Genomic DNA, 24555 nt, shown 5'->3' on the forward strand with positions numbered 1-24555 from the left:
AAAATTATGCAAGTTTGAGGCCCTAATTTTAATACAAGCTAAACAAGGAAAAAATAACGTTTTAAATAGATAAAGTTAAACATCTATAAATAGTTCGTTTTTTTTATTTGTATAATAATTTCATGGAATTTCAGTCATTTATATGCTTCGTTTTGATATCCCATCTGATTATTTTGAATACAAAAACAGCTTTCATTATCCAATAATTAATAGTAAGTATACTGTTTTATCCAATATTCTACGCAGTTGATTCCAGAGAAAAGTTGAGCGCATTAAACGATTGGCGATTTAGTTATTTCAATTATTCCACTAGGATAGATAAAATTTACATGTCTTCTCAGCCCTTAAATTACAATGAAGGATTTTAAGTAAACGCTTAAAATTATGTTTTACACTCTATGTCTACACATGTCTACACTCTTTCGTGAAGATTAATCTAAAAAAGCTTAAATCTTGCCATAAATTGGACCTTCTCTAATTTCTTTTTAAACAATACTAAAGCAAGTTTCAATTTGTCTTAGCTATTTTTTATGAAAGAAATATGTAATATGGCGGAAAATATTGAAAGTTTGTATGGATCACTTTCATACGTCTTGTAGGAGTATAATAATATGCAAGAAGGGTTTTTTTCAATTGATTAATCATATTATTATATTTATGTTTATATAAGCCCCAGGTCATAATTCTGATAATAAAAAGCTTAACCTCATAATCCGACACTGATTTTACTAAAACCAAACCTATATTTTGGGATGTCAGAATTGTAATTGTTAGGATTTTGCTATTTCAGTATTATGACGTCGCAATTTTGCTGTGTTGCTATTTTAATACGAATTTATTTACATATACAAACATATTATTGCTCATAATATGACGTAGATATATCAAGTCACTGATAGTTAATACAAGCCAGGCTAAAAATATATAGAAAACTCTCTATAAAAAAATACGACGTTCACATGTTTTCAATAATGTTATTATGTTGAGTTGACAAAAATTCTTCCTACACAAAGCAGACATAAGTGTTTTGTCATTTGTCATTCCATAGTATGTCGTAACCAATAATATTATCAGAACTATTGTGAATAGGATAAAGACACGCACCTACAACATTTACATATCATTTGAATATTGAATTTTACCTTCTAAATTCAAGTCACAAATAAATTTGTGGAGGTACCTATATCTACACTAAATAACAAATACTACCAACGAAGTGTACTTATCTGTCAATATATTAAACTAGGACTGCCGAAAGAGCTTGTTTATTGTAATTTTGATCACATAAGCGACTTTAATTCAAAGCATTAATATTATTTAAAGACGCAACCCCATGATTTTTCAGGTTAAATAATGTTATATGAAATAAAACAACCACGTGATGTACCTATGTATTTTCATGATGATTTGATTTTATGGGAAATTGACCGTTACGCTTATTTTTTTATCATTTATAGTTGATGCATTATTAATAACTAGATAATAAGAAAGATGCATGGATATAACAGATAAAATTATTCAAAATTATAACGAAGACACTCTAATCTAAATATCATTAATTTATGTGAAATAAATTGGTTTATAATATCAATGTGACTATTAATTTCTTTCAATAATAGTCATTTGAATAAGCTTGTGAATCTGTACGCTTGGCGCGTTTATCTGGATATGATATTCTTCGATTACATTTTTTATAATTCTCGAGAATCAAAACATTTGAATATCCAAATACCTACACACATTTTTTGAAAAAGGAACACTATATTATTTAAATAGGTAGGTACTCTCAAAACAAAATGTAAAATAAGTATTTTGTATCTTATAGTATTTTAAAATCATTATAATGAAGTACAAACGATTATTCAATTAATAATTGTCACGTTTAAACACAAAAATATTTAAAGTTTTTATCCGCTAAATTAGTAACATATTTAAATAATCCAAAATAAGCTGTCATGGATTTATGAAACTCATAATATTCAATAATACCCTATGTTTAATTTATACTACATTAGCGTTGGCAGGAAAAGCAGAGGCGTGAATATATGAATATATCAGAAAGAATCCTATTGATTCTCGTAACACACTAATATCATCCTATCCAATCAGACAAATGTGCGTGGGAGTAACTAAACATCATAAATTAAAGAAAACATCTTTAGATATCACTGACGTATATCACGTTTGTATGTCGGACCTAAGATGGAAGCGATTTGGTATATTGCGAAATCATTGCTGAATATTATTACAATATATTATGAAACATAATATGCCTATGGGTAGTATATATTTTAAACTACGACGTGGTAATTATACGTCTTAGTATATTATAAATTTATATTCTAATCGACCTCACTTTTTCATCTGGCTAAATTATACTAAACTAAACAATAATTATTTTTATAAAATCTACACCATTAGTGTTGACCAATATACAAATATTTTATGACTTATAGATTTAGCATGTAGCACAGTTAATTCATGTCAAGTATTTAAAAAAATTCATTCGTGATATACTTCGTTGTAGGTGCTTATTTTATATTCATTCATTTTGAGTCAAAAAAAGCTCGTTAAAACTACATGAAGACTAATTTTATAAGGAAACATTGAATTTTTAAGTGTTTCCATATCTTTTTTAATTGACATAAGGTGGATAATAATAATATAATATACGAAATATAATAAACATACGTGAAATATGGAAATTTTCTAAATGAGTGCGTTTTATTCGCTTACTGCGGCATCGGTATATCGGCTAGAGATCAAGGAAACTATTATTGGTACTTTGATTCAAACCACAAAAGTCAGTATTAACACAATTTGACAAGCGTTTCGGTTGTATATGCCTACCACTAGTTAATTTTGTCGTAATTAGGTAGAACGCAGGTAAATTAATTAAGCGCATCTATTCTATACACAAGACTGCTATCGGCGGCTATCGATTGTAGTTTTTCATATTTTTGTATTGAAGTATTATAATTTTTACGATAAGTTAGTTGTAATTGTTACAATAAGTGCTATATTTTAATAGTACCTCTCGTGGGCTGTACTAAATTTTAGAGCGAGATACATAGTTTTGACTGTTTTTATTTAACAATTATAATACCCCAATACAAACATATGATAAACTACCCTCGATAACCGCCGATAGTAGTCTTGTATGTAGAATACATGCGCAGAAATTACATTGGCTGGAAATTGAATTTTTTCTGATGTGTTGTCAAATTACGTATATTTATATAATGTCACAACTTTAAATCTTATTTTAAAGATTATAAATCATAAACGAATGAGCAAATAAAAGTATTCATCGAATGATGATGTATTTACCATTTGTTTAATCTTAATTTAACTTATTCCAAGATAGTAATCGTATATAACGATTAATTGAGCAACGATATCGTAGGTTAGAATCTATTAGCTTCCCGATTTCTATATCCATATATGTATATAGATATTTTTTTTATTTACGTGTGAAAATGCTCAACAATACCTAATAACATGGAATGCGTCTAAGTCAATGACTCATGTATATCGAAATTGCCTCAAGGTATAAATGTATTGATTTATTGATGAATAGGCGTAGCTACCGAGGAAATTATAGTTATTAATATATTATTGATTTAAAATCAATTGTTTGCAATGGTGTTAGGGAATGTTTAATAAATAATTAGGCTCTCCGACCGACCACCAAAAATAAGCATATTTAATATGGAAATCATTATGATATTATAGACAACATTTTACTAAAGAAAATATTTATTTTTATTATCAAATTTTCATACGTCTCGTACATTATGTAGATACATCAATTTAATACCTAAAACCATTCTGTATTCCTTTCATCAATATTCTTGTTGTGTACTTTGCCTCGATCTAGAAGTATCACAGGTGTTGCCATCTGAAACAAAACGAATTAAAGATAATTATTTTATATGATTTCATTTATTTCCTTAGCTGCATTATTGTGCGTCATTTACTTGAAATTTTTCGGATACAATCTTCTAATATTGATTTATGTAGGTATTCAATAGTAGAATAGGTACCCTTTTATATAGGTCCGTAAATATTTGTGTTATATATATTTCTATATTCAGTAGGTATTTATAAAAATTGAAAGATATTTTTTTTAATTAACACATACTTTCATATAACATAAAACTCACTCGAATACAACATAATTAATGACATATCAGGTTATTGAAGGTACATATACCCTAAAATATAATATATCATTAGTACCTATATAAATTACTAGCAAGCATAACGATTAAGTAGTATATGAATAGGCGACTTATAATATTCAAATGGATTACCTAAACAGTTTATCAACAATATTCCGATAGTTTACATATACAAATTGAAGAAGATTATTTGGACATAATTTTCAGGACTTTTAAATTGACTTTATTATAGTTTATTGTTAGGCAATGTTAGTTTAAGTTAAGTTACTAACCTAAAAATATATATATATATATTTTAATTGTAATATAAGTCATTGAAACCATGTTTTTATAATAATTATTACTAAATATAACTTGATAATAATGTGTTGGAATGCACCTGAATGCATATCAATAGTGTGCGTTGTATATTAAGTATATTTTTTTGAAATGTGAATTAATATTTGGCTATTAAGAATTAATAAATAATGTACTAGCTATATCGTGTTTTTTATAAAAATACGATAACAGAGCATACTATTATTACTAAGCTTTAGATGGTAATTTTCTTCTTCTTCTTTTCCGTTGACTCTACAATCTGATGAAGATCTTAGCCGTCTTACGAAGATGTATTTTATCCGACATATAAATTGATGCTAGCCACTTTCTCAACGAAAAAGTCGATGATTTGGATATAAATATATATTATATTAAATATATTTGATTATTAATCATACCTACTATATTATAATTATTTCAATAATGATCTCATATATGACAGTTTGAAAGAAAAAATATTTTTAAGGTGATGATTAATACTGCGAATAAACGGTTCAATGAAATGCTCAAACATTCTGTTGTGACATTAACTTTCAAACCAGTTATCGAATTACGGCATGCCGCCTGATCACTTGAACATATTTAAATAACAAGAGGGTGTATTAACAAATAACTTTCATGCCCATGTTTTGCAATCACTGATCATAGGCGCTAATGGAAACATCGCTAAATGGCATTTAATTTCTTGACCATTTGTATTTTCCATTTAGTCACATTATATTGACTCATATTAGTCGTTGGGAAAAAACCACTTTAGATTCGAATATTGTACATCTTTTCGAATAAGATTTGAGGTTATGAAATATGATTTTACAAACACAGTCATATTGTTATCAAACAGTACAAATAATTAATACTTACTACAAAATAAAAAAAACTTAATTTTAATGGTATTGAAATATTACTTTGGTGATTCAACACACCCAAATCAAAATTTAGAGGAAGCACAAAAACATTTTTTCTCTGGTTTTCAGTCAAAGTTAATAATATATACAAAGTACATGAAGATAATTATTTTGGTATTCTATGTAACCAATATAATAATAATTATTGAAGTAATTAAAAAAACAATAAAAATGATGGTTTAGTCTTTTTCCCCACTTTCTTTGAAAAAAATATAAACTAAATTTAGATAATAATTCATCATTTGAACCTAATATCCTTTGACCACAGCGTGTATTTAGTAGTTTTCAATATAATTATCCAATAAAACCTATTAAAAAAAACTGGGGGTAAATTATCTTTTCATTTCTACAGTCGATATATCGCTATCAGAAGAAAATATGATTCGACTTTTACTAATAACTGCTAAAGTTAACATAAAAATACGTACTATTACATAATACTTTAAGTCGATTAATTTTAAAACATTTAAAATATTATCTAGCTTTTTAAATTATTATATAAATAATAATAAAAGTATTAAAAATATTAGTAATTGCATTTGACTGGAAATAACCCATTGGCAAACTGGTCATTTGTCGAATGCTTAAACAGGTGTGACTGCATAACTTAAACACTGTAATAATGAAATAACGAATTCCGTTACATGATCAACTCGTATTATTATTGCTTGAGTATGTAAGTAGGTAATAAATTCTTAACGAGAAGATGTTTGCGAACGCATCTTGCTTTTCCGATACAACTTGCTAAAAACTTTCACTATCCTCTCCGCCGGACTTTGTTTGGAGAACAACTTTTTTTCAACACATCTCAACGCTACGTGTTGGTACTTAACTATGCATTATTATGATTCTAGACTGTGTTTAAATAATTATTGTAACACCTGTTATTAAATAGTTGTTTTATTTAATAATTGTTTTACTGGTATAATACAGTTTTAAAAACATTGTTATATTATGTAAGATTAACATGTATTATTATTGACTCAAACCTATTCCCTTACCAAAGGGGCACACTTTGGCTATTTGTAATGTGCCTTAAAAGACATCAACTATATCATAATGCACACACATTTCCGCAATTAATACTAAAATCTAGGAAGATAGACAGAATAGATTTCGAATGGATCTGCGGTGAAATAATAGCGAAATAACGCTAGAAATACGACTATACACCCTTATTAATGATTCCAGATCATTAGGCAGTATCTGAATGTATGCAGGACGTTACAATTTTGAGAACAAAAAGAGTAAATAATCATGAAATACGTGATAGTCTTCTATGATATCAAGGCATATATACCATGACGCTAAAATATCCACAGTGACTAAGGCGTGGTCTAAGAAAGTTTTGGCGCATCTCTAGCATACACACGACAGAAGGGGATAGATAGATCAACAAACAATATGGGGTGCCCAACATTCAAATTTCAGAACTGTGATAAACCCGTCTGTATTTTTTTTTCTCCACAATTCATTACAATAATTAAAAAGAAGAAAAATATAGTAAACATGCCGGTAGAGTAGCCAACTTGATAGTTCCATTATTTTTAACCAAATCAACTAAACAATAGTCTTGAAAATAAGTATAATGTAATAAACTAAAAAGGTATATTTCAAAATAAAAACAGTAAATTCTAGACAGTAATAAGTTTTATTATTTGTTAATTAAGTTAAATTATAACTATATAATATAATAAATGTTGATTTTAATAGTGTGTAATCCTGATAATGAGTTTAAACTATAGATAACATAATATTATGCGCATGAACCCATGATACGAGTATATAAAAATATTTATAAGAAAAGATATTGTAATACGTTGCTAATGTTGAACTAATTACAATGTAAAGTTTCTCAGTTTATTTAAACGTAATAACGTATTCACTATAAAAATAGTAATTGTACTGATAAATTTTGATTAAAAATATTAGTACCTAGGTATATACTTTACATTATATTAGATTGTCATGACAACGTAATATTAAGTTAATATAAAATTGGTTTCAATAAAAACAATGCTACACTATTTAAAAAAATGTATTCTATTTGTTTGGGCAATATTGATATTTACTATGTAACTGTATTTATTGTAATTGTAACACTGTAAATTTTAATATTGTATGTCATTAAATATTATTGGTGTGGTCTAAGCATGGTTTTAAAATTATATGTCTTCATAAAAAAATACTAGCAATAGTCATAAAATTTCGAAAGCGATTATAACACTGCACAATTCTTATTTATATTTACATGTATTTTATAGTAAGTAGTAAATTATAGAAGTTATTACTGGAACTTAAATATAATCTGGTATTATTTAAATATTTGTGACTAAAACTCTTGCTATAAAATAATTTTAATAAGTATAGGGAAAACATAAAAATAACAAACTTATAACGTATGTTAAAATGTATAAACATATTGATTTATTGCATGATTATAATGAACCAAAATGAAAACAAATACAAAAGCGATTATTATTCAATAGATAATTTTTTATTAAATTATTAATAACCTGTTTAATATTTAAATATCAATGAAAAATTGTTTTATATGCATTGTAAATTAGTGTGAAAAAATGTGTATGCATAATATTATTGTAAATAATACTAAAAATATATTTCAATATTCATACCAGTTTTTTCTTTGTCCATAGATCACGCCAGAATCTTCAACACTATACTCTCCAGAATCTACTGGAGAAATCCCATCATCAGACAACGCCTTGAACTCCAAATTTGCGTCAGAGAACTCACAGGATCAAACCGGAATAACAGAAAGACCGGCTAAAACAAAACCAGCGTTCTTCCCTCGCAGGACAGCAAGCCGCTTCACACCGAAACCGGGAGTCGCCGTTTCCTCTACGACGGAACAGGCACGTACTACGCAAGAACCGAATCACAGGTTTTCCTCTACGGGAACCGTGCGGCGTAGACCCGCTACGGTGGATCGTAGACGGTCGACGACATCGTCACCGCTTGATGGTCGCAGCTCGACTGAGGCTGGTGGTACTACGGGAGCCCCCAGCACACGGCCTACTAGAGTATTCGTGAGGAAGTTCTTTAACCAGAGGAGTGGGGCGAACTGTGAGTACTTGCCTGATTAAACAGGTTTCGATTTTTTCTCTCAACTCTTTGGTGTCCGTTTGATTTACTTTCGGTTTCATTTTGTTATGTATGTTTAATTCATTTAAATCAACAAATTGGTTTATATTAAATATTCTTTAATATTGCATTACGTTTATAATGCGAACAATTAATAATTGATTTAAATCGTGTATTGTAACGGATACGATATATTGCGAAAGTTAATACCAGAATTATTGACAGTGAACAATTTTTCCCATTAACTGACAGTTACATATAAAATATTGTACATAATATAAAATCTGATATCTCCCTAACAAGTCTGGTAACGACGTCAAATAAATAGTCTTAGTCGGTCATTTATCGTATTATATTATCATAAATCAAAAGACCGATTTAAAACATATTTGTTTTAAATATTGACAGTGTAATTACATAAATTAGATATAAGGACATTATCAATACAATTCTGTAGAGATCTTGGCAGACTTCGTAGATATCTATCCACTCTTACTTATCCTGAGTAATAGTTCTCCAAATTTGAAGACACAGTGTTGACGTTCTTATTAACATGGTCAAGTCATCTCGATTTGATTCTTCGGATGTTTCTTCTTCCAAGTATCTCATCTTGATAAAGTGAATTAGTTTTGACTCCGTAAACGTGCGACAGAGCTCCTCGTTTTCCAGATGCCATACTATGCTTCCGATGATTATTCTTAATGTCATAATTATTTGTGTATACTGTATTATAAAAAATTGACTTGTATGATTATATACATAAAAGTACATTCATTAGGTATTAAGTAAATTCAGAGATACACATATCAAATTTGAAAAAAATATAATGTCAAGGAAAAAATGATTCGATTTGGTCAGGTTTTCATTTAATCCAGCGTAAAATCGAATAACCATCATGTTTCGGCATCTCGAAGGTTGGAAAGACCTTGAATTACAAATACTTATATTAATATTATTTTTTGTAAATATTCCTTGATTACATTGATAAGATAGATGCCTCAAGAGGTTTAATTCCCGCCTTTTTTAACATTCATAGAGTATGGTCACGTTCATAGACACTTGTCTTTGAATAATTTTCCCTCCAGTTTAGGTAATAACGCTGGAAAATTAATGTAACCAATAAATTGTTGTAATAACAAATATATTTGTAATAGCTCTAGTATATATTATATTCATACTGCGTTTGAGTGTTGTGAATTATCTTAAACATATTTATTTATTAATATAAAAATTATGGCAGATATAAGAGAGTTGTGAAATTGATACAACCAATAAAAAAATATAGTAGCAATTTAAAATCATATTCATGCTGCAGTGTTTATGATATAATTTATCTATCTATTTTATAAAAAAAACACACCCAACTGTTGCAATTTATTGCAATATATGAATATGTAAATTCAATAGCAAAAATCCCATTACATTTACTTCGCTTTAGTTAACTACTAAGTTAATTTTAAATTCACTCAAGCATATACAATGTGTATATATTTATTATAAATATATAGTATCTGTATCTAAACTGGTAACAGCTTTTTGTTTATTATTTTCTGTGTACTCAGACACTTGATATTTGGTCCAGTGCTCCAAACAGTGTCTCGAAAAACATTCCTTGGTTGTGTATCAAAAGATAAATCGATAATGAAATTACACGTCGTAAATACGTCATCGTTATAGAAGAATATAATCTCTTTCGTCAGTGTATTAGTGTCGATAAAATACAAAATAAAATGGTTACTTTTTCATAAATTGAGAAATGAATTATTTATGTACATAAATGTGATAAATTTATTTCATATTTAGTCAGTTCTAATATAATAAACACATACATGAAGATAACGTATTAATTTTACCATTGTTTACATTTAAAATAATATTTTTTGAGATTGTAATAATTGTATACCTATATCGATTCAATTAGCAAAGATATTACTCTTTAGCTTAGTAACGTTGAACCATACGATTTATTAATACGCATATTTCTTAAAAAATATATGACAACAGTTGTATTCAGAATAATGAATTATATTTTGAAGCTAAACATAAATTGGCACATCATTTTACCCATGTCCACTTTGTACACGTAATAGCCATACAGTTTAAGAAGAAAAATTACACAATCGTTAACAAGTTGTACAAATTTTCACCGAAACTCCGTGAGAAAATTTCAACTTGTGATATAATCCTTAATTCAGTACTACCGGGATGCTGCAATGTATTTTTTTAATACCAACCTAACAATCGAAAACAGAAGCGCACCATACTGTACAGGCTGGTATTTCACAATGAAAATATCATAGATTACGAGATATTTACTATAATAGACTATAGTAAGGCAACCAAGCCGGAGCAATGAACCGAAGCAATATTAAAATTCTTATTTATTATACGAATCTATTTTTTTTTCTTATCCAATGCTGACGTTAAAACAAATGAAAAACAACTGAGCTAAAAATGACTCATTGTTTCTTGGGAAAAGTTAACTACTTTTCATACGGTTGTTTTTTTTTATTAACCTATGTGATTAATAATAAAATTAGTTATTGTAGTGTAATATTTTTTATTGCGATTGAAAATTAGTAGGCGTTTTAAAATCGTGAACATTGGTTTTTTTTATTAGTCTTGTAATGGATAAACTACAAGCAATTTAGTGAAATTATAACACTACTTAGTTGGTTCATTAGATTAAAAAAAACGCTAGTCATATGTTTATGATATAATATTTTAATTAATTAGAAAATAGTATGACTTAATTGAATTAAGACAAATATTATATAATCCATTTAATTAGTATACATTAATGTAGATTATATTATTTAGAGATAGTTATCGTATACTGATTTATTATTTAGTTATTTTGGAAATCGTATATTATAATATTATAGCCGTCAATAATTTAGACTAAGATAGAATGTTGGGTAATATATTTGTATATTTAGATGATTCATGAAATTTATAGCAGGTTTTTTGCAAGCAAAAGTATCATAACATGATATAAATTTTGTTGAAAAAACTAAGGCGTAATAGATGAACTGATTTAATATTTAATATTAGACGCGAAATTTATGGGTCTTCTATTACGAATGTTTTACGGAATTGTTTATTAAATAACGACTAACGATTTACGATGAGAAAATTATTTTTAAAGCATTTTAGGCCTTTTTTAAAACTACTTATATAATTGGGTGGTACAAAATCCTGTATTTTGTGAAAATTAGTTACCAGTAAAAAATAATAATTACCTACATAATAGTGAAAACAAATAAGTATATTTTTACATAATAAATCAATGTTGTTCAATGACGTCCCTAGACAAAATGCCGCCCCTAGGCAGTGCCAAAATGGCGCAACATTTTTTTATACAGTACTTTTTATCATCCTTTCATGACTTGAATATCTAAAAATTATGTAGAATGGATACATTACATAGTATACTACTAAATCTAATATAAATGCCATCTCTGCTTCAATAGACAATATTGCGAGTCTACAGTTTCAGATAGGTACATTTAAAAATACACCTGACAACTTCCATAACTCGCGAGTGACTGTGAAGAACGTGACGTCCAAGGAAAACGGAAGTAAACTAGACATCGCGAACCCGACAAAAAAATAAAGTCCTGTTGAAGATTTTATAGTACTTACCCAATTAATATATTTTGTTTCCAACTAGTGAGCAGATTTTTTTAATGCAAAGATATTTCCGTTATTACTAAGTTTAGGTAGCTTTCTTCCGCCCTTTGAGTAACTGCCACCCCCAAGCGACGCTTAAACTGCCTACCCCCACGGAACGTCTCTGATGTTGTTGAATATTGACTTTCAACTGTCTACAAAATGTGAAATAGTTCAGAGGAGCTTTACACAGCTGATTTAATTCATAATATGTTATATAATTAATACATATTTAAATATGTGTATTTTTAAATAAGTTAAAAATGCATAAAAAAACTATAATACAACGAATTTGAAACAAAAACAAATGATACCGTAGAAAGTTTTTAGACTTTTACTATTATACGACATCTAGTCGATTGAATTTAATATGAATGAATAACTTACCTTTACGCATGTTGTGTAATAGCTATATAGTTATTTTGCGCACACTGAATAAAGTCCGGGTGACCTACCGGATAAGAAGCCCAACTATTGAAGCCATGGAATTTTTAGAGCAACTTCGATTCCTGGTTAATCACGTCTTGTTTAGTGAAATATGTTTAATAAAAAAGTAAAATATAATATTTTATGTTCAGTAAAATACTGAATATGACACTCTTTGCCACTGATATGTGGTAATGTAAAAACTGGTCTTAACTCATTTTTTATTTTAATTATATCACACTTTTAATAGTTTAATCTCGAAAACCTCAATTATAGCTATAAATCATATACTTTTACATATATATGGTAATTAACTGCTCGGACCAATCATTATTATCAATGGAAAATCTCAATTAGTTCATACATACGTGTTCCTAACATTTGTAATAGGTACCGTATTTAAGCTCGTAATAAATAATAGCACCAAAATTAACTATAACGTATATTATAGGCCCTTCGGGTATTTGAATAGTGAAATCGCTACCGTTCCGAGAGAAATTTATTAAATGGGTAATTTGAAATGGTCAGCGAGTAAAATCAGGAATTTTAATCAATCACTCATACATGGTCATTTTATAAAAGCGGTACATTGATAATGTAAGCAAAAATTAATATTAACTTCATATTAATTTGTATGAAATATGTCACACTGACTTCGCCCAAAGCTTCGTCAGTACATCCGCTATAAAAGTGGCTCTCACCGCCCGCAGCTAAGAAATCGGAATGTTCGAGTCGGGCTGACGTGAGAAAACAAGTCTTTGGGTACACTTGCATAAGGCGTATTATTCTGTGACATCATTAGCGGTTCCCACAGTTTTTGTGTAACTACTTTCGAAACTACGTGTCTCAATACAACTCGGGTGCAGGTATTACATACGTGTATAAGCGATAATTAGTACTGCCGGCTTTGTTTGATTTTTTTTTGATATATTATCTTTTTCACATCATATTAACGCAAGTTTTTTTTTACACCAATTCGTACTTAGTTAAGACGTCATTCATACATTTTTATTACCTACTTATAAATACATATTTCATAGTGATTAGCAGTATTAAAATCTATAGAACATTGCTTTATTCTATAAGTTTATTTATATTTAAAAAAAAAAATAGGTTAAGGCTACTTAGTTACTAACAATGATTTGGAAACAGAAATCAGAAGACGAATACAGATACCCAACAAATGTTACTTTTGAATCCGTAAACAACTAGAAGTCCTAAGTGCTATATCGGAAAACAAAAATCCAGATCTACAAAATACTGCTGAGGCAGCTCTAGAAATGGTATGGAGTGCATCGTAGCTCACTCCGTTTTGTAAAAAAAAAAGTATTGTATTACGGCTCGTAAGTTATTAAAAAGTAATTAAATTAACTTTCTTTATGTGTATTTTATTATGAAACTTGTCGGAATCATGGTAAAAGAATAATATTTATGAGATGTTGTAAATCGCGATTTTTGCCTGCGGTGCTGATAATATTTGCATTTCTGTCATATTTGACCGTCTAATCTATCATTTATTTTTATATGTTATTCACAACATTACATGTTTAAATATGTTAATATTTTAGAAAAAAATTATCGAACGCTCCGGTTGGTAAAATTTTCCTTTTCAAGCGCTGAAGAGGTCAGCAATAAATCAAAAATCTTCTGATATTTGAAAGAAACATTCTGAGAGCAATATTTGCAGCCAACATTTTTTTTATTAGTATATAGAATTAACATATACACAACAATCGAAATAAAAAGAGTGAAACAAAATAACCATGAGTGACAGTGTAAAATTGATGTACGTACGTATATATAAAAATCTCTCTTCCATCCCCTGTGAATACCTCAAGAGTACCAAAAATAGTGACTGCGATGCTTCTTTGGATATCTATGCTTAGTCGCTGTCTCAAGTTCTCAGTTGAACGGTACTTATCTGTTCTGTAAATCAAGTGAAGACTAACCACTATCCTCAAAGCAGAGTGTACCCAGGGGACAGGCATTTGTATGTTTTGGTTTTAATCCAAATAGCTGCTGAATCAGACGATTCAACTAATTTATTTAGATGACAATATACTGCGAATGATCATCAATCATCGTGATACCACCAGACTATTTGCCATCTTGTCGACAGATACCAAGAATGAAGATAATATGAGCATACGTTACGATGCGGAGTTGAATCGACCAGAACGGGATGTTTTTGATGCAACGTCGTCTGGCCGGAGTAGATACAATTGTGATCTCGGCTCGTCTCGGGATACGCGAATGATAAGTATCTTAGTCAGGAATAAGGGTGATGATTCGAGGAGGCCCATCCACTCTATTGCGAGATGAGTAGTATAGGTTATAAATTTCTTTTAATCTATTGAAGTATTTGAACCTAATATTTATTACATAACTTTAAAAAAATAAATAAATACCTATTACCTACTAGGTTTATGTCAGTTCTAATAATAATCGAGACATTTATTGTATTGCAACAGTACATTGGTAAATCTAGAAAAATGATGACAGTTTAACAAACAATAAAGATTATTGCTAAATCTATTGATTGTTAATAATATTATTTTTATAAAATTCGCTTCAATAATTCAAATCTCAATTTAGCAATCGTATCTAAGTCCAGTGACAGCTAACCTGCTCACGTTGGTGTTGCCTACAACTCTACTATACCGTTAGATTATTATAAGAAACACAAAAACGAATTTAAAATATAGTTTTTGTTTAATTATTGTACTTCTTGTGCCATCCCTTATCAAAGATCGGCCACCATCAGGCTAATATTAATTTCATTGACTGCTGCCTATAACAGTTCGGTGGAGTTAAACATATGCAATTCACAAAGATTCTGAACCCATGAAATGCGGCGTTTTTCCTGTACTATTTTCATCTGAGGATATGGCCGCCGTACTGTACTTTTCTAGTTGTAATATATATAACTTTTCGGTTTATTTTCATTCGTTTGTAACTAATCAGCCTATCAAAGAGGATCCAATTTACCATTAGGTTAAAGGGGCTATTATACCTTAGGGGTGACGGAGTCCGAACAATAAATTGAAATGATGTTGATAATAATATTCCGCATTGACACTGTCGAACACATACAAAATGTGACCGAATCAAATAATCGAATACTTACGTATACTAAGAAAGCTTCGTGTTGTATATCAGTTGTTTTTTATAACTTGAACACGAGTATGTAATAAAAATTATCATTTAGCAAATATTATATCGATACTAGTTTTTTTAATAAGCAGATATTATAATATATACTTATATTATGAAAATAGTAATAAACATTTTAAATTACTTTGTTGTTTATTTCGGGGGTCGATAATTAATAGTCTATGCAGGGCTCCTTTAAGTATAAATTGAACCATGCTGAAGGATTTTCAGAATACATACGTCTATACAGCCATAATGTCATATTATCGAAGTATCATCAAATCTTTTTGATATATTTATTGATTCGTCGCGCAATCTAATATTACGCAGAAACATTTATTACATCATATTATAACAGGATAGAAAGAACTCTAGCAAATACAGAATGTTTATTTTTAAAAATAAATTTTACATTTAAGAACATGTTGATATTAATAAGAATTTAACTTTAAAGAATTTCTAAGATCAAATCCTTTTAATTATTTACAATAGTATTACATAGTATATGCTATAATTTTGTTTAATTATTCATTGTTAATTAGTGGCCACGAAAATTTTAAGACATTGCCATGTCATAATTCAACAAAAAGATCGCTATTGTATTTATTCACATTCAATGGAGGAGGTAAAAAAATGATGAGTATATTGTGTTCACCACAGCATGCAGATTGCATCTGACATCTTCACAAATATGATAATAGAAGAATTTCTCGCTCTAAATTCTTGAATAGTTTTTCATGCATGAAGTCAGCCATTATACTCGCAATCGTAAAGCGACCGGCGCATTTGAAACGAAATGATTTTTATCTTGCGAAATGTTCGTTTTAATTGAGTATTTTTGCATATCATCCGCAAAATCACGATGATATGGTAGAAAATAGTATAACAATGAGTCCTAACAAGTCTGGCGGGTGTTTGAATTAATGGATTTATCCTTACTGGTAGACCACATACTCCAATCTAGCTTGCTGGATAAAATCAACATTTTGTTTTTTCCAGGGGATTAGAGCTGACCATATTTTTTAATTACTTCGTTCCAGCTCAGTTCCGTTCAGTGAAGAAGGGTGGAGGTAGGCTGTGGAAGGAGTCAGTCATATTTATTTGTTTTATACAAATATAAAAATCAGTTTGCACAAGTTTTCGGTTAAAAGGTGACAGATTTAATTGTTTTTATTTATATCAAATCGAGCTTTGACGCGTTTACAAAACTAGTTAGTCTAGGTTTTATAAAAATAAAAAAAACATTTAAACCACGAATTATTCAAAAATATTAATGGTACATTTGGATGAATTTATCACAGTAGCGAGGGGTGGAGGTAGACTGCTAAGTTTCGACATAAATAGTGCACAATAAACTTTCTCAGTCATAATATTTTTTTTTCATTGAACTGAGAATACAATTTGCAGATAGTACTGGTTAGTTTTAAAATTTAATTAAACCCTGCCTAAGTCAAACCATAACAGTTTAGGCATGCTATGAACGATCTGACAAAAATAGTGCACATTTTTTCAGTCTTACATATTTGTTTTTGTTGAATTAAGTTGATGGTGTCGGTTAGTTTTTTTTAATTCATATTCTTCTATCTATAAACTATCCAAAGTTATGTATAATTTAATTGCATAGTTTTAGATATTTTATAGATAGGCGAATATTTTTCTGACTATTATCTACTATGGCTTGGATTAGGAAGGGTCTTATTAAATTTTAAAAACTAACAAACACTATCTACACATTGTTCAATGAAAATGAAAATATGAATGACAAGGTTTCGTGTGCACTATTTATGTCAGATCTTAACAGCCTACCTCCACCCTTCGCCACTGAGTAGTACCATCAACGCCATCAAAGTACGTTCTAATGATAAAACTAACCACAATAAAGCAGTTGTATTAAATAAATTCCGACGTTCAATGGACGCAAATTTTATATATTATTTACTTAATTGTACATTATATTTTTAATTTAAAAAAAATCTATTTTAATAATTTAGATATATATATATTATATATATGGCTTAAACATTTACTTGCAGAGGTATTACGGCCACCTATAAGTTAATAATATTACATAAATAATATAATTCATTAAGGGGGGACATGCTCGTCGAAGGTCAAAATTGAGTTTTTATTGTATTTTCAAACCATGATCCTGGACACTCCTTAAACGTTGTAGATAATCTATTTATATAATTTTGAAGCCTTATTATCCTTTATAGTTATTTTAAACATTTGATGACTGCATGAAGTATTTTTGTTACATAAAATAGTATTCTTTTAAACCTCTCGCTCTAATGTTTTAGAATATAGTCATATTTCGGTACAGAACTGTGCAGTGGTGTTAAGATTTTTTACATTTATTAATTTTTAAACGCATTTATAAAACCATTAGTATAATTTATTAAGAGATAATTTTTGTAAAATATTCACGATAAAAAAATATTTTGATAATCTCTGTGATCCCAAATTTGACAAGAATTAGGCATTTTATTATTCAAAAAATCGGCAAGATTAACACATTTGAAGATGATTCTAAAGATACTTATTATAAGCTATGTCTTTGACCATTCAAGTGTGATAAAAATCTTATGAATAATGATTGCTTTATAATAATTATTGACCTAAGAATAAGGTAGTGTTTTTTTGAAATACGCCATTTATTTTGTCATTCCCTAGTGGTTAAGCTACAACATACGGCCGTAGCCATAAAATGACAAACTATAATTAAAGTAGGGAGTAAAATTATGTTAACGCGCGTGTTTGAACATGTACGTAACCGAATTTTTTTTTATTTTTTTTTAAACGGTACATGTTCAAACACGCGCGTCAATATCATTTTACTCCCTACTTCAATTATAGTTTGTCAATTTATGGCTACGGCCGTATGTTGTAGCTTAACCACTGGGGAATGACAAAAGAAATGGCGTATTTCAAAAAAACACTACCTTATTCTTAGGTCAATAATTATTATAAAGCAATCATTATTCATAAGATATTTATCACACTTGAATGGTCAAAGACATAGCTTATAATAAATATCTTTAGAATCATCTTGAAATGTGTTAATCTTGCCGATTTTTTGAATAATAAAATGCCTAAGTCTTGTCAAATTTGGGATCACAGAGATTATCAATATAATTTTTTATCGTGAATATTTTACAAAAATTATCTCGTAATAAATTATGCTAATGGTTTTATAAATGCGTTTAAAAATTAATAAATGTAAAAAATCTTAACATCACTGCACAGTTATGTACCGAAATATGACTATATTCTAAAACATTAGAGCGAGAGGTTTAAAAGAATACTATTTTATGTAACAAAAATACTTCATGCAGTCATCAAATGTTTAAAATAACTATAAAGGATAATAAGGCTTCAAAATTATATAAATAGATCATCTACAACGTTTAAGGAGTGTCCAGGATCATGGTTTGAATATACAATAAAAACTCAATTTTGACCTTCGACGAGCATGTCCCCCCTTAAGATTTAATTTTATTGTTGTTTGAGTACCTACTAGAATCTTAGCATTCAATCAATCAATACAAACATCATAACAGAGCTGCCAATCAATATGTCTTAACTCATGTTTTAAAAAAAGTAGAAAGCATGATTTAATGAAGAAAATAATATCTTAATTAATATTCATAGCATTAGTTTGGTTATTGTTGTGATATCTTTAATTAAAGTGTTATTTTTTTTCCTTGAGGCCACCTTATTTAAAAGATTAATGAAAACCGGCTTTAGTAGCTTCTGATAACGTGTACTAACTGTGTACATATTGTCAAAGAGCCTTGTATACATTTCGAAGCGTTAAAACATGAATCAGAATGAAAATAAAAGATAAAAATATCGAGCAATCGTAACCCTGATCTGGTTAAGTATTCGAAGCGATTTTATTGTAGGATACGCTCGACCAATAATTTTACGAGCAGGTGTTTTTTTAATGCTTGCAACATTTTTTTGTATGCCAAAGTTGCAGTGTCAGTTGATACGACCTCAACATGAAACAAGCAATGAAAAGTAATGAACCATGTAATTCAGTTTTATGAAATCTTAACAGTTGTGACCTTCGATCGATAGAAAATGCCGTTATTTGTACACACTATCGTTATTGTTCATTTAAAGAAAGTTTTTCTATAATCTAAGGTTATTACATAGCAATTTCGTCAGATCATCAATTATTAAAACATAAACAATTAATATATTCATACTTTAAATGGAGTAGACACAATCAGTTCAATGGTGATTTAAGTTAGGTAAGTGGATGTCCAAGACATGGCCCCTACAAAGGGGGCTGACATGGCTCTAGTCTGGGGGCCCAGGCTTAGAGCGGGTCCAGCGTGGTGGGTCAACCAGTTCAGTTAATTGAGAAAAACCACAAATTTCCTCTTATAGTAAAAAAAAAAAAAAAAAAAAACGCCTGCGGCGCTATTTTCCTTAATGATTATTAACAATAAAGAATAATATGCGGCTGTCCGATATAATTTGATGGAATATGATGATTAGCATAATTATTTATGATAATTCACGTGTAGAATTTTATTTTATAATTATTTTAACTGTGTTTACTAACTTACAAAATGGCTTTTTATCCAATATGGCGAAGGGTTGCATATTACTTGGCTACCACAAAAGGAAATCGCGATCAGTGCTTCATACTATGCTCTGTGATATGTGCCGACAAGTTAATAAATCAACTGGATTTATTTTAAAATCGCTAAAAATACACGGAATACCCTTAACCCTGGGGTTTCGTGGAAACCACTTGGGGAACAATACTGTAGAAAATCACACTGTAATTAACCTTAGCGATACGTAGGGAGAGCCGCTATAGATCCAGGCCTGAGGACCCGCTTCAGTATGTGAGAGCCATGATCCAAGACGTTGATAGGGTTATAAGATTTGTCGTAATTTTTCCAAACGTATGATTTTGGAAATTACCTAAATTCTTACGTACATGACATGTTATCGAAAAGCGAAAGCTATTTAAGCATATATTATAAATGAAACATTTAAGACTGATTGACTTTAATATCCATAAATCCGTTATGTATAAGCATTTAAAGCGGATAAATGTCAGACAAATTAAAACCAAATTCATTCATTCATTCATTCATCACGACCTTTTAGGCTTATTAAAAATCAGATCAGGTTGTTTACCAAAGCATGAAATATTTAGACTTAAATTGCTCTCCGATTTATCTTGATAACTCTGCGAGAAATCGAAAGTTAAAATACCTGTTAATAATATATTATGTGTAGGTATATATATAGCCAATGGTTTATCAACTACACCTACTACTGGAAAAAAAAACCTGTTGAAATATGTTGTGTTTATGTATCCTATATCCATAATCTATCACGTCCGCTTCTATGAGTGTGGTATTTGACTATGTGCCATTTTATAATACCAATTCAGTTTTTTTATTACGTCTATTAACAAACGATTTTATGGTTGTTTGTTTACCATAATAGAAATATCAAAAGGAAGTGAATAACTAGCAAGGATTTTTAATATGATTGTTTTCCTTTATTTCAATAAAATTCGTCATGCCTGAGTTGATTTAATCTAAGTAAGTTAATAAAAAAGTAATCACACTTAAGTATTTAATCTCAATTTATTTTCTATAAAAAACCATTATACTTGCTTCCTAATACAGAAACTAGATAGTTAGTTACTAGTTAGTTATGGACTTGTGGATATTATTGCCGTAGTGGTTAACATTTTTTTTTATTCAAACGATGATAATAAGACCTTTTATTGATTTTTTTAATAACAAATCTTATAAAAAATAGCCAAGCTTAGAATACGTAGTATTGAAACATATCAGTAAAAAAAATAGTATTGTAACTAAAGTACATCCAATATCCTTTCTAGAAACAAATTACAGATTTGAAATACCTATTCAGTAATTTACTTTAGACCGTGGGTGGCCAACCTTTTCAGCAACCAGGCCAGATGAGAAAATGAGATTTACTACTGGGCCTAGGCTAGGATTTGATATGCTTCATCCGACTAAAAAGCTGTTCACACGTGTAAGTGTTTCCAAATAGCGAAGTCATTATTAGAGCATGTTTGTAAAATGCAGGATATTTCTCCTTGTCCAAATATGTTTTGTAAAACTCTTTCAAACCAACCTGATGGAATTTCTTCTTTAACTGTTCATCGCAACATATTTCACAATGTTCCATTTGTAAATTTCCCGGTAATAAATTCACGTCTACGGAGAATGGCGTTGCAAATGCAGCAAAAACCACACCGTGCTTTTTAAAATCTTGATCTAATATTGAATCTCAATTTGCGAAATTAGCACATCTAGCGGCAGCATTTGACATTATTTTTATTTTCTCACTGCTCCACGGGCCGCGGGTTGGCCACCCATGCTTTATACGTATCTAGGTACGATTTACATTAAATTTTCTTATTCACCCAACGTTTTCTATACCTAAACCGTGAATATAAAAACCTATTTTACCACTATCAGCTTATCGATTGTAGCCACAGTATTTTTAATACTACTTGATTGGTATGCAATTGAATTGAATTTCAATTTATTTTCACTTACCGACGCAATTTGCTTAGAACAAACCGACCAGCAAAATTGACTATATCCAATTTATTTTAATAGATAATAATACTCAAATCTAATCTTACTGAAATAAATGTTTTATAAAAGTAGAATTTTTAAATTCAAGATAACTGCAAGTCGTTAAATTCTTGTGTATACTTTATTACTAATTTATAAATTGCCCAATTTAACCGCAAAATTGTGTTTATATTTGGTTAGATTACTAAAATATTGCCACAAGCAATTACTTTAATTTGAAAGTTCTTTATTCAAACTGATATTTGTCGGTTGATGCTTGGTGCTTAACAAATTAAATTAATATTTTAATATGCTCAATGAAGAATGTTACATTCTTGTACCTTGTGAATTGTTCAATGAATTAAAAACAAATAGTGTAATAATAAAAAAACGGTGCTTTAAAAAATACCAATTATATAAATATTTAAGACGACATATTAAAATAATAACTAAGTCTGTGTTAGGTAATAATTTTTTTTTCGACCATATCCGATCCTAATAGGATCATATTATGGGCATCCAAAGAGTAGAGGTTTGTATTACAGGTTTTGTTTTTTACGAGAAATGGTTGTCAGCCACTTGCTCAACCTATTAGGTCCATACCCTGACTCACACACAAATTGAAAAACAATATGTGTACTTGCCAGACCCAGGATTCGAACCTGGGACACACGGCGTGATAGTCCAACGCTTAAGCCACGCGGCCACCGTGGGCGTTGGGGGCCTTGGGGGGGGGGGGGGGGGTAATAATTAATAAACATAAAATTATTTATCAATTTAAAAACTTGTGTGCAACCTATTAAATGCTTATATTGATATGTGAATTAGTAATTATATGTATTCGTTTCTAAATGGAGCTTATGGGCCTCCCAAAAATGAAAGATTTGACAGATATTTTAGGAGGAATGGTTGTTAGGAATGATTATATTATTATTACTAATTTGGTACTGGACACAATACGCACTTTCATTACTTACGTCCTACGCAATTCTATATATTCCAATTTTTCGATCAATGATACTTCTCATAAGAAGATCTATTATGTTTTGGAATACAATTACAACCGGATGAATTTTCTGATTTGCATAAGGTAATTTTGTCGATTAACATACGAATTGCGTAAAATTGTATAGTTTTTGTGTTAAATCACTTTAAATTCAAGTGGGTATACTTAATGGAAATGATTGAATATTAAGTTGTCGAAAGCGTTTGATGGAAAATGGTTTTTATTTGAAATGTAGAAAACGCGATTGAAAATGAGAAGAAAATTATAAGTAGCACAGTTTTCATTTTTGTCAATGCCATCTACATTATGGAGAGATCCATTGCTATTTTGTTATTTAAAAAACTTATAAAAACACGCAATATATTGGAATATTCTTCTTCATTTTTTATTATAAATTATAACATGTTACCTATGTAACGCAAATAATCAACCAATCATAATATTGTCTCTGGTGCGTTTGTTATTATTAGCGATTGTTAACTGTGTTTCTATAGAAATGGTAAGATAATTATATTACTTGCAAGAACATAATAATTAAGCAAACTAAACCATACTATTCACGTCGAAATTTCCTAACAATTACGCATCTAGGATGTTGTGTTTTGAGATATTGAATCAAGATATTTTACCTTAATTTCTAGATGGTGTCAGAATCTCTAAAAAAACATTTTAACGTATTTACACCTGCTAATATTTTTTGCTGAAAAAATACTAAATTTAAAAATGTTTTATTAATTAATGTAAATTATATAAAACGTAAATATTTGACTATCATGATAACGATTCGGGTTTTAATTAAAAACATGTGTTTTTTAATCTATTACTATGATAATTTCGGAAAAAAATTAGGGTATTTTAATGTTTACGTATGAAGAGAAACATGATTTTTTTTATTTAATAATATATAATCATCAGTTAAATTGTTTCAAAAAATATATTGTTTACTGTCACAATCCCATGACATATTACATTGATGTCCCATTGTATTAAATTATTATCCTACGCACATATAAAAATACTATGAATAAGGAAAAACTGATTTCCTTAACAAAGGAAACTTAAAATAAAAAAATATATTTAAAATTTTGTCACATTTTAATTATAAAGTATAATTTGGATGGCATTGAAAATGTAATGAGAAGGTCGATTAGTTGAATAATTTAAGAAAATACACAAACAATGAAGTCACCATTTAT

The 24555-nt window shown here is 29.1% G+C and overlaps 1 protein-coding gene and 1 long non-coding RNA gene across 2 annotated transcripts in view; one reads left to right on the plus strand and one right to left on the minus strand.

Annotated features, from left to right (window-relative positions):
- Cht6 (Chitinase 6) overlaps positions 1–24555 on the plus strand; it is a 214110-nt gene that overhangs the window by 171084 nt on the left and 18471 nt on the right. Inside the window, exon 20 of the mRNA XM_085944772.1 lies at positions 8065–8494. Within this exon, the coding sequence (XP_085800898.1) occupies positions 8065–8494 (430 nt within the window). The remainder of the gene's footprint in view (positions 1–8064; positions 8495–24555) is intronic.
- Positions 3742–8182, minus strand: LOC147073751 (uncharacterized). Its single transcript, XR_015070393.1, has 2 exons — positions 8044–8182; positions 3742–3901 (listed from the first exon to the last, which is right to left on the minus strand). It is a non-coding gene; the product is annotated as an uncharacterized LOC147073751 (long non-coding RNA).

Source organism: Rhyacophila brunnea, unplaced genomic scaffold (assembly GCF_057557595.1).
Source record: "Rhyacophila brunnea isolate RB1 unplaced genomic scaffold, BYU_Rbru_1.0 scaffold_17, whole genome shotgun sequence".
Classification (NCBI taxonomy): Eukaryota; Metazoa; Arthropoda; class Insecta; order Trichoptera; family Rhyacophilidae; genus Rhyacophila; species Rhyacophila brunnea.